The sequence below is a fragment of the Trachurus japonicus genome, chromosome 4 (assembly GCF_045865225.1).
Source record: "Trachurus japonicus isolate A0001 chromosome 4, Traja_1.0".
Taxonomy (NCBI): Eukaryota; Metazoa; Chordata; class Actinopteri; order Carangiformes; family Carangidae; genus Trachurus; species Trachurus japonicus.
The window spans coordinates 29,557,769-29,575,630 of record NC_140910.1 but is presented as its reverse complement, the minus strand read 5'-3'; the positions used below and the strand labels follow the sequence as shown (position 1 = coordinate 29,575,630).

The 17,862-nt window shown below is 42.4% G+C and overlaps 2 protein-coding genes across 3 annotated transcripts; both read left to right on the top strand.

The window, feature by feature from the left end:
* Positions 1–266: 266 nt before the first annotated feature.
* On the top strand, positions 267–3,319 carry LOC146989164 (regulator of G protein signaling 21-like). Of its 2 annotated transcripts, none has more exons than XM_085775154.1 (5): positions 267–409; positions 810–869; positions 1,190–1,251; positions 1,411–1,577; positions 1,722–3,319. In XM_085775154.1, exons 1-5 carry the CDS (start codon positions 330–332, stop codon positions 1,908–1,910), a joined length of 558 nt encoding a protein of 185 aa, XP_085631280.1. In that variant the 5' UTR covers positions 267–329; the 3' UTR covers positions 1,911–3,319. The 2 variants fall into 2 exon arrangements, with proteins under 2 accessions (XP_085631280.1, XP_085631279.1); XM_085775153.1 differs by having other exon boundaries at positions 1,187–1,251.
* Positions 3,320–14,212: 10,893 nt separating this feature from the next.
* LOC146989163 (regulator of G protein signaling 21-like) lies at positions 14,213–17,272 on the top strand. The gene is made up of 5 exons (XM_085775129.1): positions 14,213–14,361; positions 14,465–14,554; positions 14,971–15,032; positions 15,295–15,461; positions 16,339–17,272. The coding sequence occupies exons 1-5, from the start codon at positions 14,267–14,269 to the stop codon at positions 16,531–16,533; spliced, it is 609 nt and encodes a 202-aa protein (XP_085631255.1). The 5' UTR covers positions 14,213–14,266; the 3' UTR covers positions 16,534–17,272.
* The last annotated feature ends 590 nt before the right edge of the window (positions 17,273–17,862 follow it).

The window sequence follows — 17,862 nt, the reverse complement described above, 5'->3', positions numbered from 1 at the left end:
AGCAGATGGAAAGAAAAGGAAAGGAAGCAGAGAGACATAATAGGGAGTAAGGCATCAAGAGGAGGGAGGCATACATTCAGTACAGTGTGAGTATGTGTTTTTTTCTAGCAGTGAGGTAGGAGGAGAGGAGGAACGGGAGGAGGAGGAGGAGGAAGGGGTGCTTCCTCTTCAGTCTGGGCTGAGCTGCTGATGTATCCCAGCAGCACCCGGTCTGTGGCAACAGAAAACCTTGGTATATAAAGCCGCAGCGCAGGGGGAACCCTCCTAAGTGTGTCTCAGCCGCAGCATGACCAGGACGGAGAGCCTGAGAGTGTGGACTTAACAAAACAATGCCCAGCCTAATCGTTGAACCACTCAACACAGAGCATTTCATCATGGACAGAGATGACAGGAAGAGAAACAAGAACATGTGAGTGAAACTTTTTACTTTGTCGCTCAGACCGGGGTTTCCAGTAAACGCACCGACTTATGCTGCTCGATTGAAAAAAAGAAAAGAATAGTTTCTCAGTTTGTGTGTGTGTGAATTTATTTCTGGGTGATGAACTTGTCCAAAAGGGATTTCGTCTTTGTTGTCCTGTTAATCCTTTAAAGACAAACAGGAATGTTATGGATGCTTCATGGTATCTCCTGAAAATAGTTTAAGTTAATAATGCCAGCTAACTTTACTGCACCACATGCTCCTTTCTAATTACTAACATTCCTAATATATATATATATATACACCCTTTGACGGACTCACTTGAATCCAATTTAATCGCCGTAAATCCAACAGGGATAAATTCATGTAATTTTCTTATCTCTATACACAGTGGAAAGAACTTCATGTGCCGACTCCAGTGCATGTTCTCACACTCGTCAAGCTCTGAGAGGTAAGGAGACTTATGGCGTGTTTTGCATACATTTCAGTTTTAAAATAGCCAGCCTGCTCCTATCATTTCCATCTATGGCATCATGAAAGGATTCAAACAAACTAGAGACACCATGTTTGCTTTGGCACAGCATGCACGCACACCAACATATCCCATGGTTTTGACATTCTTATTTTTTTTTTGGTAGGAATTTGATAAGCACATCTGCTCTGCTGTCTTGATTAGTCTGCTTCTGTGCTCCTTGCAGCTCCTTTGTGCAGCTTGATTTTACCCAAATTTGATTCTGGTTGAGTAATCCAACTTGCATTCTCTCCCAGCAGGCTAAGTTTAGAAGATACCCAACAATGGTCACAGTCACTGGAAAGGCTCCTCGAGTCTAAATGTAGGTTGCCTTTTTTTTTTTTCCCTGAGGACCAGAATACTTGATAATACTAGAACAGTAAACATTATGTTGGTGAGAAAAAAGGATGATTAAAAGGGAAAACAGGGGAGGAATTATCCGCATCTCATGTTTGCCATGTTTTCTCTGTGCTTCCCTCAGATGGACTGGCAACCTTTCGCAACTTTCTCAAATCCGAATACAGCGATGAGAACATTGAATTCTGGCTCACCTGTGAGGACTACAAGAAGATCAAGTCTTCCTTCAGGATGTCCTCGAGAGCCAAGAAGATTTACGAACAGTTCATCAAGGCAGAATCTCCAAAAGAGGTAATTCAGCTTCTACACGCACTCAAGTCTGTGAGCATCAGACGTAATAATGAAGATAAAGATTGAGCTCTGACAGAGCGGCTCAGAGAAGTGTCTGGCTCTTGGCTCAGATCCCTTCATTCCTGTCTGTGTGCCTCATTGCAGATCAACATCGACTATCACACCCGAGAGCAGATCAAAAGGAACGTCAAGACTCCCACCATGCACTGCTTCGACGATGCTCAGAAGATAGTTTACGGGTTGATGGAAAGAGACTCGTACCCGCGGTTCCTCCGCTCTGACATTTATAGAACTCTCCTGGAAAACCTCGCCGCCGACACCGCGAAGGGATGAGAGCAGCGCGGAGGGGGGAGACGGAGAGAGAGAGAGACGAAGAGAGAGAGAAAGGACATAAAAAACCCTTAACTGGAATGTTTGAGCTCCTTCGAGGGAAAGGACTGACAACAAAGAAGGAAGGAGAGTCAACGTGCGCGTGGCACATGGACGCACACACACACCGAGGCCTCACACGCCACATCCAGAAGCGAACGGCGCCTTTAGTCTTAAGTAACGGGAGGACAAACCCCCTCCTCCTCCCCACACCTGAACTCCCGAGGACTATTTGACAAAAAGGAAAAAGAAGAATAAACACGATAATGACCCTGTAGTGTGTGTGCGTTTGCACTGGATGTTAAGTTTGTGCACTTTGACGATGAATGAATCCGCCCGGCGCCACCGCCGCCGCCACTGGCGCTCTGGAGCTGCTGCGTAAGCAAACCATGCAACGGAGCTCCTTCGTCCTTCTTTGCAGAGGTGTTTCCTGTGCAGATTGAGATAGAGGATGTAAGAATCAACTGTCACACTCAGTTAGGAGTGTGCATGGGTATGTGTGTGTGTGTGTGTGTGTGCGCATGTGTGCGTGGGTGTAGTTTAGTTGTAGTGTTAAACTGCCACTGACACATAATAAGCTGTCACTAAAAGAGCTGACAGCACCAAGGAAGACAACAAATCCATAACACACAGAGGACTCAGTAGTCACATGCCATCTATAGTAAAGGGTCACAGAGGGCCTTTTAGTTCTGCTTGGAGGCGTCTGGGACACTTTCAAAGGATATTTTCTATTTTTATTTTCATTCCAGATTGGATACGGGGTTTTAAAAGACTGATACTGAGTTGTTTTTTTTAGATTTAGGCTGCCTGTGGGTGATATTTTGTGCAAAGTATTTAATATTCTAAGGTTGATCATTTTTCAAACAGCTAAAGTAAATGTAGTTAGGGAAAAAATTATATTTGGTACAAGACATAGTCAGGTGCATTTTTTTTGTGTGGAATCTGAACCAAATTTAGCTGTAGAGAAAACCAATAACTACCCACTTAGGGCCGGTGATGTCTAATTTTAACGCCTCAGCATGTGACTGCTGGCCGAAGACGAAACCAAATTCTTAACAGCTCTGAAGTGTCAACAGTTGTGACTTTATGTAATAAAGTAATATTTGAGTGGAAATGTAATAGACATAGTATGTTTCACATTGCATGAGAGGATGTTATACCCTGAGAGTAGTAGGCCTTAATACTGCTTTTCCAAACAGTTACGTATTGTTTGAATGTATTCTTAGGGAGTTCATAGTCAAGTTAACTTAAAACTTAAAAAATTGTGTTATTTATTGTTACTTGTCACCACTTGAGTACAAAGTTTGTTGCCGTGTTGATGTGCTTGTTCAAAATGTTAGTGATTTGAATGACATTAAATTATTTAAATTGCATACTTTGACGTAAGTGAACTTTTCATTTTGTTTTGTTTTTCCTCTTAGCACCACATCACTACAGTTTAGTTTGACGTTGCAGCATTTCGTTGCTTCAAGCTGTGATTTCAGTGCTGTGGTCTGTTTTAAAGAAGGCTGCAACACACTTCTAGTGAAATAGATCCTAAAACATTGCATTAGAAAATTAATGGGATGTTTGCATAATGATTGTCTGTTATATGTTTAGAGCAATACTCCACCGCATTAGGATGGAAACATAAAGGCTGCGCCAAGTTCTAGTGGGTGGACAATTTATCTTCACTGAAGCAACTACAGTGCAGTTGTTGGCCAGACTTTACACTCCATCCTACCAAGTGACAGAGTATATACAAAATGTTTTTTTTCTCTTTATTTTAATAAATAGTGGTTCTGGTCTCATGTTTAAACATTTTCAGCATTTTAAAAATCCCATATTGTGTAAAAAAAAAAAAGTATAGATGTCCATGTGTAGTGTGATTATGAGGCAGCTCTAGGTTCTTTATTAATACTGTGAAAGTGACAAAGCCTCAGTCCACAGAGAAATGCACACAGCCTGTATGCAGAAACTGAGCCTTAAAACCAGCCGTCAGGACTTCCTGTCACTTTGTGATGTCACAACGAAGCAGTTACCAAGCCCCGCCCCCTCACCTGGACATCCAACACTTACAGGATTTGGCGTCTCTTGAGTGCTTAGTGCTCTGCTTTTATTTGATCAATGGGCTAAAAAAAACTAAAAACAGCCAGCCAATCAGAAGAGAGAAGTACAGAGCCTTCTCTCTTCTGATTGGCTGACACCCACCTGTTGTTAGAGAGAAGATGTAAAATTATGCTGAGGTGTTTTTTGGTCCTTAAAATCTTATTCCTTCTCATCAGACTGAGACTGAGCACAGATTTACTGTAAGTGAGATAGAATAATCCACCCATGATAATGAATTTTTGTACAAGAAATCCAGAAGTAGGACTAACTAACTTAGAGTTTCAATTTCAGTTTTCAGACTTAACTGGAAATTACATCAATTCAAAAGCAACCATTGTGATATACGACAAAGTATACTACTGGGTGTGTGCAGTTTCCTGTTATCTTTGGTTTTTTATCACTGAAAAGCATCTGTTGACTTGAAAATAAAGCGCATAAGCGATACACGCTGCTTTAAAAACAGGAAGGCCTAGACTTCCAGTTTCTAATGAAATCAGTCATTGTGAGAAATGAGATTTTCTCTGAAATGCAGCCACACGGCAGAATGAAAGACTGTGCCTGTGTCTGACAGTAATGATAAGCTTTGCTTGCTTAAAAAAAACATCTTATTGATAAGTTTAGAGCAGAGATTCGCGTTAACTGCCGTCACTGGTTACATCACAGAGTCACTCTGGCCTTAGACAAACAAGCACAAGCAGATACTGAAAATGCAATTTTTAAAAAGAAACGCACATGATCCCAGAGCTGCGGTGTTGATAAAGCCACAATTAGTGTCTCACACTGTTCCATTGTATCTGTTGATGCTGAGCAGTGCAGAACGCTGGAGTGATGCCACGGGCGGGAAAGTGGACAGGCTCTATTTTCTGAACTACTCGCTAAATGTCGTTAGGTCTCATTCTCTGTGTCAGTTCTTCCTACAAATCTTCCTGTGTCAGTGTCTGAGCTCAACTAAATGTGCTCGCTGGAATGCCATCCAACTGAACAGGCTGTAATTAATGAAACTCTCAACTCTGCCAGTGTTAAAATACTTCTTTCATTTTTTCTTGAACACGGCTTTTGGTCCCACACTAACAGATCCAGAATAGATACTGTATTATGCAATATCCTGCTGGAACAAATGTAGATGCTGTTGCTGCTGCTGCTACTGAATAAGCCTTGGACATGCACTGGTCACATTTTTTTCTTTACTTTACTTTATTTGTTTATTTGGGTGGGACAGTGCACATCAATGAACATATAAAAACATGTAAATGTGCCGGATTATAGCAGCAATGCGAATTTCCATCCGGAGTCCCAAAATATAAAAACAGTACAGTGACAGAAAAACATAGTAAATTAAATGCACTGCAAAGTAAACGGAGAAAAAAAAATTACATTTATTTCTGCTCCCTTTTTGGTATATCCAATATGAATATTATATACAAATGTACATCTTATTACTTATTTTGTATTTTGTTTTTTAGTGTAATTGCCTACCTTTATGAGACTGATCCCCTCCTGCACCATGCAGGTACAGTAGTACATACCGATCCAGGTGAGCGGTTTTCATTCTTTTACAGACTCATAAACAGCAGGCAATAAAGAGACTATGAGAAAATACTGTTGGCTGACAGCAGCGCATTGCACAGCCTCAGTATTAGCTTACATGGCTAACGGCTAAGTTATTGGTCCAACGGAAACCTTTTTTTATGAATGCACATCTACATCTACACCTTTTGAATCGTTAAACTGCCAAGTTAACTTGCATTGCACAACTAATTCCAAGTGTCTGTGAGTCTCTTCCACTTTTTTTTTTTTTTGAAACAACAGCAGATGATCATGCAGACCACTTGCACTGGCTGTCTGAGCAGCACTGACAACTCCTCTGAAACATGCTCTGAACCCCTGTGCATGCATGCAACACATGCACCAGGGATGCAGACATGTGCATGCTTGGGGGGGGGGGGGGGGGGGGACCTGGGATGGGTCGCCCATCCCAAGTAATTTAGGTGCAATCTGTGATTGTTTTAATAACTACTTGCCCATTAACATTTTGTCAGCGTAATTATATGCTTTTAAAAAAAATGACTATGTGATTGGACAGGGCTCAGTTACACAAGCTCTTCACATGTGAGTGGAAACTCTTTTGTCATGCCAAGATGCTGTAAAACATTGTTATGCAGTGAGTGTGTAACTGCTAGCTAGCTCCACGTTTGTGCAGCGCTGACTGCGTCTCTTCTGATAAACCAGACCTCGTACGTTTTAATCTCCTCCATCAGTTATGAGCTGTGGATTTTTCACTGTCAGCTTCTGTGTAAAAGGGAGGTTCCTCTGCAGTTTGTGCATGTACTCTCTGTGAAGACCTCCACGTACAGTACAAACACACACTCACACACACACCCTTACAGGTTTGGAATTTAAATGTTTGTGCAATTTTGGCCTCACCATCTGTTTCATACCCCGACTACAACTGAAAGACGTCAGCTGCAGTTTGCCTAACAAATATAGAAGTACGGGTTTATGAAAGTAGAAATCTTGAAGAGCAAGTGATAATAGATTATTTCCAAGGAGTATCTTACCTCTATTGTACTCTTCTTCTACAAATACCTGAATGAATGAATGAATGAATGAGTGTTTATTTCGACCACAGCATCAAAATTTCAACAAAACAAATTCAAGGTAGTAACAAATACTATATAGCTGGTCGAAAAGGGTTGCGGCTGAAGCAAAGCTTATAGCTGCTGCACCCTCATTTCTCATTTCATTATAAAAAACCATAAGCAGTCTGATCGGAATGGCGCATATGCATACACACATACACACATACATACATACATATACCTACACAGTACGTCCCCCACCGACCATTCTATATCCACAAACCTTCACAACTCAAAAACTAAACAGGTCGAAATTTCCTAGGTTATATTACACAACCCATATCAATCCTCAACTACAAACATACGCTAAAAAACTGTCCGAATCAAACAAATAAGAAAACTTCATGTTTGTTGCGAAATTAAGTTAATTATTTCCCTTTGCTCTCAACATTTTCACTTTTGTACTTTTCAAAAATATTATTTTTAAACATTGTTTTTAAATGGGCAACATTTTTACTATCTTTAATATCTTCTGGTAAGCTATTCCAAAGTTTCACTCCAGCTTCACTATCATAATGTTCTGCAAAAGCACTTGTCCCCATTATTCAATGCTTTAATTCATGGAGGAAAAGATTTGGACCATGTTTCTTGCAACCTGGCTCGTTGGTTCAGTCAACTTCAGGATGGTAATTGAATTTTTTTTATTTCCTCAAAGACACCATTATACAAGCCACTTGATGATGGATAACCCTTTTCAGATTTCCTGGAACACACCGGAGCTGAGCTGGCGAATGAAGAGTTTTCATTGTAGCCAAATGGCCTGCATATTGCTTGTCATTGTTGGCTATTTGAGGAAAAAAGGACAAGTAAATCAACCCATCAGTCATGTTTCCTTCTGCCTGGAAAACCAGCACTATGGATAATGCAGCCTATTTATTAAAAAAAAACGTCCATCCATTTAATGTAACTGCAGCCGGCTGCTGGGTTTTTGTACAGTACATGAAGGCGTTCGCTAATTGATGTTTTGACAGCGGCTGAAACCAGCAGCAGGAGAGAGGCCAAGGACTTTGGTGGCTCTGGGAGTGTTTTTCAGCTAAATGACTAAACTTCAGCAGATGATACATGATGTGATGCATCGGGGCGAGACGCTGTTGCCCTATTATGTCCCTTTACTGATTTTACATAAGTGTTCTTGTCACTCCCAAAGCAAAAGCTAAACAGACCTTGGCTTGTATAGACCTGTAACCTAGGACAACATAAAAACCAAAACAGTATAATTAGTCAACTAATAATGACACAAAATGTCCAGGACAAGAGAAGAGGGAGACATATTGAAATGGTTTAAGGTCACACCTCGTGGCCCGAAGCCAGTAAGACAAAGACAGAGGTAGCTGTCGAATGCCACAGGTGTGTAAGGACATGCCAAGCATAGACAGACTCAGCAGCACCCTGACTGACAAGCTCTGTGTGAAATGCAGGATCTATTTTAAGCAGCTGAGGATGGGCATCACTAATTGGTTGCTGCTATTTTTAGAAAATGGTCACTTTTTTTTTTTTTTCCACTAGTGAGAAGATTTACACCGTCTGTACCGCAAATATGAAGCTAAAGCCAGGAGACGATGAGCCGAGCTTAACATAGAGATGTGAGAGTGGAATCAATCTTCTCATTGAACCTTTGGCATAAAGAGGAACGATCATGTTTTCTTGTATTGATGAAAAATGGGTAGGAAACAGGAAGCAGTTGGATCTTCATGTAAGACGTGGTGTGATCCATGTGGCAGCACAGAAGAGGAAACCTGAAGATCATGGTACAACTGTAGGTCTTCAAACCTTAAAGAGGAACTATGCTACATTTTTACCTTAAAGGGATATTTCAACATTTTGGCAAATTCGCCTATTGCCATAATCCCTATAGTTTTAGGAGTAGGTTCATTACCTTTAAGTGTAAGCTGTTTTTAGAAGTTTTGGATTGTGTATTTAGTATGATTAGGCAAACGTAGAAATACCATGAGCCTCCGTTGCGTTAGCTGAGCAGTTCGCGTCTCTGGTTACACCCCGCCTTTCCGAAGCCTCGCCTTTCCGACAATAGACTTCCATTCATCGTAATAGCGGGGTTTTCTATTTTTTCTAAAGACCCCGCTATTCCGAAAAGGCTATTGGGGGAAACCCCCAGTGTGCAGTGCGCATTGATCCTTTTTTCCTTTTTGGGGTCGAAACGGATCATGTGCATAATTAACTGCAAAACAAGAAAATACTTCATATTAATGACATATAACATTCATTATGCTTCTAGCCTGTCTAGCCTCTACCTGGTCTTTTTACTAAACTTAACCAACTCCTTTCTTCATTGCCTAAGCCCAACCAAAGCATCTCCCTCAGTCAGCTGTCAGCAAGAGCAGCGGCTGCAGCAGCCTCGCGCCCGTGTGAGGTCAAGCCGGGTTCAGCCGCGCTCGAGCGGCGCAGGGGGGGGGGGTGTATTTCTATTACTGTGTGGAGTCTCCAACAACGGAGTCGGGGAGAAAGCAAGTGGGACAGATCTGCCTAGTCCCTGAGCAGCGCGCGTTTTAACCCTCCTCTTGGCCATGTGCATTTGATTTCAACATAAGTGGTAAGAAATCAATCCATGGAGCGGTGGATAACCTTATTTGTCATGTACGATGTTACAATGTGTATATTTGTGTAGTCTTATCTGTCATAAACAAGAGATTACGGGTTACGGGGCGTGTTCGTGTCGCAGAGCCGAGAGTTGGGACACCGGGTCGGAGGCTCTGATCTTACAAGGTTGGTTTTCAGCCAAGAGACGCTAGGTGGAAGGCAGAGAGCCTCCATTCTCCCTGGAAGAAGTTACAAGTCATTTATTTAACCATCGCAATTACTCGTTTTAGCTAAAGGGATACTTCAACATTTTGGCAAATTCGCCTATTGCCATAATCCCTATAGTTTTAGGAGTAGGTTCATTACCTTTAATTTTCGGTGCAAGCTGTTTTTAGATCGGCGGGGCAGAGACGCGGGGGACAGCTCTCCATTCCGACACACCTCCACTTCGACACCCCGCTGTTCCGAAATACCCCCACTTCGAAACACCGCTGTTCCGACACCCTCCCCCCCGCAGCTGTCCAATGTCCAAGGTGCTGAACCGCGTGACGTTGTTTACATTCTGCTTTGTGGCTTGTCTTTAGCAACACAGCAGAAAAGAGTAAGTAAGTTTAATAGTTCCCCTTTATGTTTCTGTCACAAAGTACAAATAAGCTGTGTGTTTTCACGGTTGCTAGGCACCATGAGTGGTGCTTTGTGAGGTAACGATAATGGCAGCCACAGCTGGTGGTGACGCCAAAGCCTCACCTCACCTCACCTCACCAAATCCTCCGAGGGCCAGATCATCAGCCCCCAGGATGAAACACACACATCACATAGGAAACCTGTACGACCGCCTGTTGTGACACCAACACAACATAACAATGGAGATGCTGTTGCCATCCCAGGACGGAGCACGGCCCCGGGTGGTGGTAAATCTACCGGAGTCAGTCTCAACCTGCCCGACGACACTGCTGTAAAATACAGGAAAGGCAGGTCACAGCTGAATGACATCACAGACTTTCACTGCTGCTGGTCTCAGTGTATATTATGTACACAGCAAGAGGCCAGGAGGAAACGGCACTTAGGTCATGACAGCATCAAGCATCACATGACAAGTGTGACAGAAGACATGGTCAGATGATCATGCTTTGAGGACACAGGTGACACTTACCAAAATAACTTTCCTCTAACTGGAGGAACCACAGTTTTGGATGACAAAGGCAGTTTAACTTAGATACTTAAAGGGATAGTTCACCCAAAATTCAAATTTCACTCATTATCTACTCACCCTCATGTTGACTAAGAGCTGTGAGAATGTTCAGAGTCCTCCGTGCCTTCTCTGAGTTACGGGGGGGTCCACGCAGCAGTATTTGTCCATATAATGGTTGTCAATGGATACCAACTTTCTTTGTCCAAAAAGACACACCAAAAAACATCCAAATACCTCCATGCTGCTCGTCTGTAATGTCCCTCTTGTATTGAAGCCCCGACATGAGAAATTCTTCCGAAAATTTTTTAAAAAGTCTATATTTTAAGCTTGTTTGTAGTGGAAGCTCCCAGTGTCTCGGTTCACTGCTCTTCCTGTGTGACCGGCGGAACAATTTCTCATGTTGGGGCTTCAATACAAGAGGGACATTACAGACGAGCAGTATGGAGGTATTTGGATGTTTTTTGGTGTGTCTTTTTGGACGAAGAAAGTTGGTATCCATTGACAACCATTATATGCGTGGATCCCCCCGTAACTCAGAGAAGGATCGGAGGACTCTGAAAATTCTCACAGCTCTTAGTCGACATGAGGGTGAGTAGATAATGAGTGAAATTTGAATTTTGGGTGAACTATCCCTTTAACACTGCCCTTTATGTGTCCTCTGTCTTCTTCTTAGAGCTGCCCCCCCACCCACCACCACCACCCTCTATTTGATTTTCATTACATTCCCTTCTGCATCGTGCAGTGTGGGGGAACAGGGTCAATCAAAAAAAGTCAAACAGACTGTCTTTGCAGATTGAATTGCATTGTGGCGTTGGGACACATCATGTCGAACGGGTGTCGTGCAGAACCAAACATCTCCACTTCAGTGAATTGTAAACCAAATGAAAGAAAATTATCTAATACATAATAATGATAACAAAATTGATTGGTTATAAATTTAAATAAGCCAAGATAACACCAGACTCATGGTGAGTGAACAACAGTTCAGTTATGGTTCATTTAAACTGCCAGTTCATCATAATGGAGAAGTTAAAACAGGTTTGACCTTTATTCAGGGTGACGGGAACTTCATGTTCAGCTTTTTTTTTTCTTTACTCCCTCATGAGTTGCAGATTTTGCTCTAACCCAAGTGCATGTGCAGTGGTCCAAAATGGGTTAATGTGGGTATTTACTACACTGTAGCCACAACATTGAAACCAGTTTGCGTTAATGTTGTGACCGACAGGTGTATAGATACACACTAGTTGTGTTGGTTATCCAACACACGTCCTCATTTTTAGAAAAAAAACAAACAGGTGACCTCCTTTCACGTCTGTGCACTTCCTTGTATTTTTTTCCTTTAAAGCACCTGAAGCTTCATGCTAGCTTTGTGCTTTTTTTTTTGCGCTTACGGCAGCTTAGCAGAAAACATAAACTCACGAGTGCAGCTGCCGGCGCTCTTTATGGAGACCGAATAAGCTTCCAAAAAAACAAAAGAGGACAAACTGCTGCAAGCCGGTGCTGGGAATCACCTCCCGCATGCGTAAGGCCCTCTCTGCACGGACCTCATGCCTTAGTGGAAACTTGGCTCTGCTCTTCATCCACTTCTAAACACGACGGCTGCTTACACACAGTCTGCACATCATAATAAACACACGAGGTGAACACCGTGTTTTCACCCAGCAGATCTCCAAAGTGGTGCAAAGGGAGGACGGCCGGTGGTAATCACAACACAACGCAGCAGGGTGACGCAGATGCATTATAGCACGGACATATTGTGATTTTTATGTACATCAGTGTGTCCTGTCCTTTGCCCTTTTGAGTGTTTCTGGGATATGATGGTGTGAGCCCACATCGTTACTGGAATAAGGAGTTGGTTGTGCTTGGGAGAGTCTCTGCTAACTTGCTCAGGCAGTGCACACTCCCTCTCCCGCTCTCCTGATCATTTTTTTTAGGTTTATTTTGCAACTCAAGTGTCATATGGACAGGTTGTGCTTATGAAAGAATGACAGCTATTTTAATGGCTGCAGTTTTGCATAATGACTCAATGGAAACACGACAGGGATGGTGCCAAGTGAGGGTAGTGCAAGTTACTCATCCGCAATGTGCGTAAAAAAAAAAGAAAGAAAACCGGACCGGCAGGTTTTCTCTGAGCGATTACACATTTCATTCATTTGACATCCTGCTATGTTTGAAAAAAAAGAAAGAAATAAAAAAAAATACACGTATGCAAAGCAACAGTGTGTAATGATCAAACAAGGATAAGGAGCTGTGTGCATGACATCAGGCAGGTGTCTCTTTCTGCATTTAACTGATGATTTGTGCTTTAATCTGTTGAACTATTATGTATTTAAGAGTGTACAGCTGACATAAGGGACAGGGTGGGGTGACAGCCATCAGCTGCAAAAGGCCACATCCTAATAACACAGTTTGCATTAAAGATTAAGGTGATGCTAAAACCACATGATTAGTTTTTTTATATATATATATTGCATTCATTTAATCCGTATTTTATTCTCATAATATAAAAAATGTAAAGTGGGAGGTGGCAGATTTAGCGATAAACTCTATGACGCATAATAGACAATAGTAGACAAAATGTGCTTTTATCAATTCCATCTCCGCCAGCAGGTATGCAGCTATTTTTAGAAAACTAAAAGAAGTTGTCAGATAAAGCACGCAACTGTACTACCATCAGATAATCAGCCTCCATTTATCAATCAAAGCCTCATTTATCAATCGCCATCGGCTGCTCGGCCACCATCAGACCAGTGACATCTGTCCAAGGTGTGTGAGGCCTCGATAAGCTGGAGGACATTTGCACCATGGCTGCTGATGTGTTCAATGCCCGTGCAGCTGCTGCTGCTGCTGCTGCTGCTTTCTCCAACCTCCTCTGATATTGTTGACTTTAATAAGATCTTATGTCCGTGCCTGTGTTTGTTGAAGGGGGATCAGTTCTCATGGCAGCACCTCATTGCTGATTCTTTGAGAGCGCGCACAAAAAGAAAAATGAGAAAGAAAAAAAAAAGAAGAAGCTGAGCCTTCTCCGCTAAATTTAACTGTAGGAACCTTTGCTATAAATGGTCAGTTTCTTAACTGAAGTGTCTCTGGCTGACTGAACCTCGCTGTTATCTGAACCGTGGTCCTTGAATGCTCCTTAAAAGTTGCGTGGAAATCTTTTAACCTACATATTAACAGGCTACTTTCATAGAACGAAGTAAACACGATAGGAATTAAGTTCTCACATTCTCTCATCTGCACAGGTAACAGGATGTTACGCCATCATCATCATCCTGACGCAATGTTATGGTTTACTAATCCACACCCTGGGTGAGTAACGTATCAAATATCACAGGTGCAGGTGGTGTTGCAAAGTGACAATGAATCAACTGTGTGTTATATGTGAGGTCTGTCAGGTAGTTTTACAGATGAACGTGCTGTACGTGGCGGCGGCTGCTGTGCTGCTGCTGCATTTGTCTTGTCTTAACGTAACAGTTTACAGGTGTGGAGTAAAAAGTGAATGTGTCTCTTCTGCAGCTCTAGCAAAAAAAAGTGTTTCCCTGAAAACAACACACAAGACAAGAGGAGAAAAAGTTCCCTAACTCCCTGACTGAACTGTATTTTAGGAATAAAGGGCACCGAGTCTGCCTTGAACGTCACATCTTGACCCGACGTTTTAAAAGTGGCAGCCAACAGGATACACAGGGAGGGAATGTTTATGGAGGCGACAGCCTATCGTTGCCTCAGGTCCAGTGACTCATACCAGGGTAAGTCACTGTTTACACAGCCAGAGCCAATCACGTTAAAGACCTGTCATTCTGAGGGGCCGGAGAGAAACTATAAAGTTGCCTGACAAGTCAAGAGGGAGCAGGAGAGGAGACTGAACCATGAGAGAGAACCTCAGCAGCCTGTCAACCCAAAGCATGGCGCTCCCAGACAGCTTGACACCCACTGACCTGCTCGCAGAGAAGAAGAGCATGAAGTAAGTTGAGCTGCTGGTGTTTAGAAAAACGAGCTTCCTGGTTGTTTGTAAGAAGACGTTACTGAGAATGAAATTCACTTTCTTCTTTGTTTTCATTTCACAGGAGGAAAAACTGGAGAAACAGAATAAGACTTCTCCTGAAGACAAACTCGTCTAAGTCAGTGCTACATCTGATGAAGAACAGACCCTACAGGTACGATGCTACTGTGAACACACACTAACACACACATACACTGTGATATGGTGTCTGTGCTTCCTGTTACTTATATTCAGTTTAGTTTAACCAAATCACATTTAATTTTATGTGACTCAATTTACTTTCAGTTTGATAATAGGCTATGGTGTAAAGTTTTATGATCATTCTTTATGATTTCTTGCCACTGCACATATCCACACTGTATTTCTGCATATATGAAACAAACAGACCGTATATGAAGGTATTCTATTGCAGGAATATTGTAATACAGTACACACACACACACACACACACACACACACACACACACATAGGCTATATATATAGGAGTTCAGAGTTACACTTTGCAAAGGAAGTACCTAGTGTCTCCTACTATAATTAACTCTTATACAATGACTGTTCTTATCCCTCAGGCCATCAGCTGATGACGTGAACCAATGGGCGCAGTCACTTGACAAACTACTCGGCCATAAATGTGAGTGTCATTCACTGCAATACTAGTGCATGATTACATAAAAAGCGTCTCCAAAGGGGGTGGGGGGGTGGGGTCACACGGTCAGCAGCACGGAAGAGCTTTATTGGCATCAATAAAACAAAAGGCTGTAATGGCCCTGTGCTTACTTTACCTTACATTAATGGGCAAACAGCAAGTGGGAGCATCACAGGGCTAATTTTAGTGGCCTTGTCTTTAATATCTCTCCTCTCCCTCCCTCCCTCCCTCCTCTCCCTCCCTGCAGATGGGAAAGCGGCCTTTTGTATCTTCCTGAAGTCTGAGTTCTGCGAGGAGAACATTGAGTTTTGGACGGCGTGTGAGGACTTCAGGACGCTGACGTCCCACAAAGAGCTGGCGTCCAAGGCCAACACCATTTACGAGGAGTTCATTAAATGTGAAGCTCCCAAGGAGGTAACAGCTCACAGATGCCTTTATAACACAGAGCATACTGCTTTAAATCCAAGCAAATGAGTTCCCTAATTAGTGATTTCAGTCAGAATTTATGAACCTTTAAAGGGATAGTTCACCCAAAATTCAAATTTCACTCATTATCTATTCACCCTTATGTCGACTAAGAGCTGTGAGAATTTTCAGAGTCCTCCGTGGTTACGGGGGGATCCGCGCAGCAGTATTTGTCCATATAATGGTTGTGAATGGATACCAACTTTCTATGTCCAAAAATACACACCAAAAAACATCCAAATACCTCCATGCTGCTCGTATGTTATGTCCGTCTTGTATTGAAGCCCCGAAATGCGAAATTATCCTGAAAAAAATTAAATAAGTCTATTTTTCAAACTTGTTTGTAGCGGAAGCTCCTCTTCCCAGTTCGTCAAATTTGGACGAACCAGGGTCTGTCCTCTTCCCAGTTCGTCCAAATTTGACGAACTGGGAAGAGGAGCTTCGAGAAGCTTCCGCTACAAAACAAGCTTGAAATATAGACTTATTTAATTTTTTCCGGGACAATTTCGCATTTCGGGGCTTCAATACAAGACGGACATTACATACGAGCAGCATGGAGGTATTTGGATGTTTTTTTGTGTGTCTTTTTGTTACGAAGACAGTTGGTATCCATTTGCAACCATTATATGGACATGCACTGCTATGCCGAGACCCCCTGTAACTCAGAGAAGGAACGGAGGACTCTGAAACTTCTCCCAGCCCTTAGTCGACATAAGGGTGAGTAGATAATGAGTGAAATTTCAATTTTGGGTGAACTATCCCTTTAAGTTTAATAGTGTACACAAGATCTTCTTTGGCTAAAACAGACTTGTTTCTCTTTGCTCAGATAAACCTGGATTTCCACACCAGGAACGCCATCATCCAGAGCCTCGGCGAGCCCACCGCCACCAGCTTCCTGGCAGCTCAGAGCAAAGTCTACAGTCTGATGGAGAACAACTCCTACCCGAGGTTTATCCACTCCGACCTCTACAAAGACCTGTGTGAAGCTGCCAGGCGAGAGGGCAAGCACATTAAGTCCTAGTCAAACGAGACGCCCCACACTCCTGAAGTCATTTGTTTACCGCTGCCTGCCTGTGACTGTGTGTGAACAGACCACTGATGATGATGATGCACTCACTCTCCTCAGGATGAAAAAGACCTGAATACAAATCCTTGATGAGCATAAACATTAACTGCAAGTGTGAGAAAATGCAAAAAGTGAAGCCGTTTTCACTGTGTCCAGCTGAGAGCGTTCAACGATGATGTTGGGACGATTGTGTTTGTGTGCGTTAATGCTGCTGCAGGCGGTACGCAACGATTCACCGTGATGGGATTTAAGGTCACGATTTCTTCACTGGGCAATTACCTGCACTTTTTTTTTTTTTTTTTTACTATGCTGTTAAAATTTACCAATTTGAGGAACGGTCCAGGCGACAATGATGCCACTGTACACTACGAGACTTAATATCACTTCTCTATCTATCACCGACAGCATTGTTTGAATGTAATTTCTGCTGTGAGTCACACACACACACACACACACACACACAGGATCTCCCGTGTGGTTTTCATTGCCATATTGCTGTGCTGGTTTTTTACACGCGTTTACACAAGAAAGTGAAATTTTATGTGTTTAATATTTAATATTTCTACACGAGACAGTTCTTGACATTGAAACAACTGTGATGATGTTATTTATTGTAAATACTGTGATACCGCATGACGTGTTGAATGTGAACAAGGCAGCTGGACTGCTTCAGAAATAAACTTTATTCCTCAACATTTAAATATCTCTGATGCATTTATTCCTAAATTCAATGAGAAGTAGCCTACTTTGTGGAGCTTTTTTTCTTTTAGCCTCAAAATCTCGATTTTTTTTGTCAAAGCTACAATATCTTCCTCGTGAAATGATCACATTAGTGCATTTAAAGATCGGTGCAAACGCTCCTGTTGCATCATTAGCACATCAGAGTGTCTGAGCTAATCCACGCCGAATTCATTTGCAGGTAATTAGCTAGCTAAAGAGCTAAGCTAACCAGCTAAACCGGGTGTGGTGAGGAGGGCAGAACAGAAACCTGCTAATTAGTGCTTAAAAGTATACAATTATACTAGAGGCCATACTTGTGTGATGGCACCTTCCTGTCTCCTGTGGTGGCTAGTGACTAGAATAGTGACCACACCCCTTAATTATGCACAAACTACACTGCAGGGCTGGATTAGCACCCCAAGGGCCCCTGGGCACCAGGTCCCAGAGGGCCCTTGTCGCACACATCACCTCCACCCATTACAAACCAGGAAAGTCATTAAACTCCACCTTAATTAGACCTATTCACAATTGTGTATATGAAGTACCATGTCAAAACCAGACCAT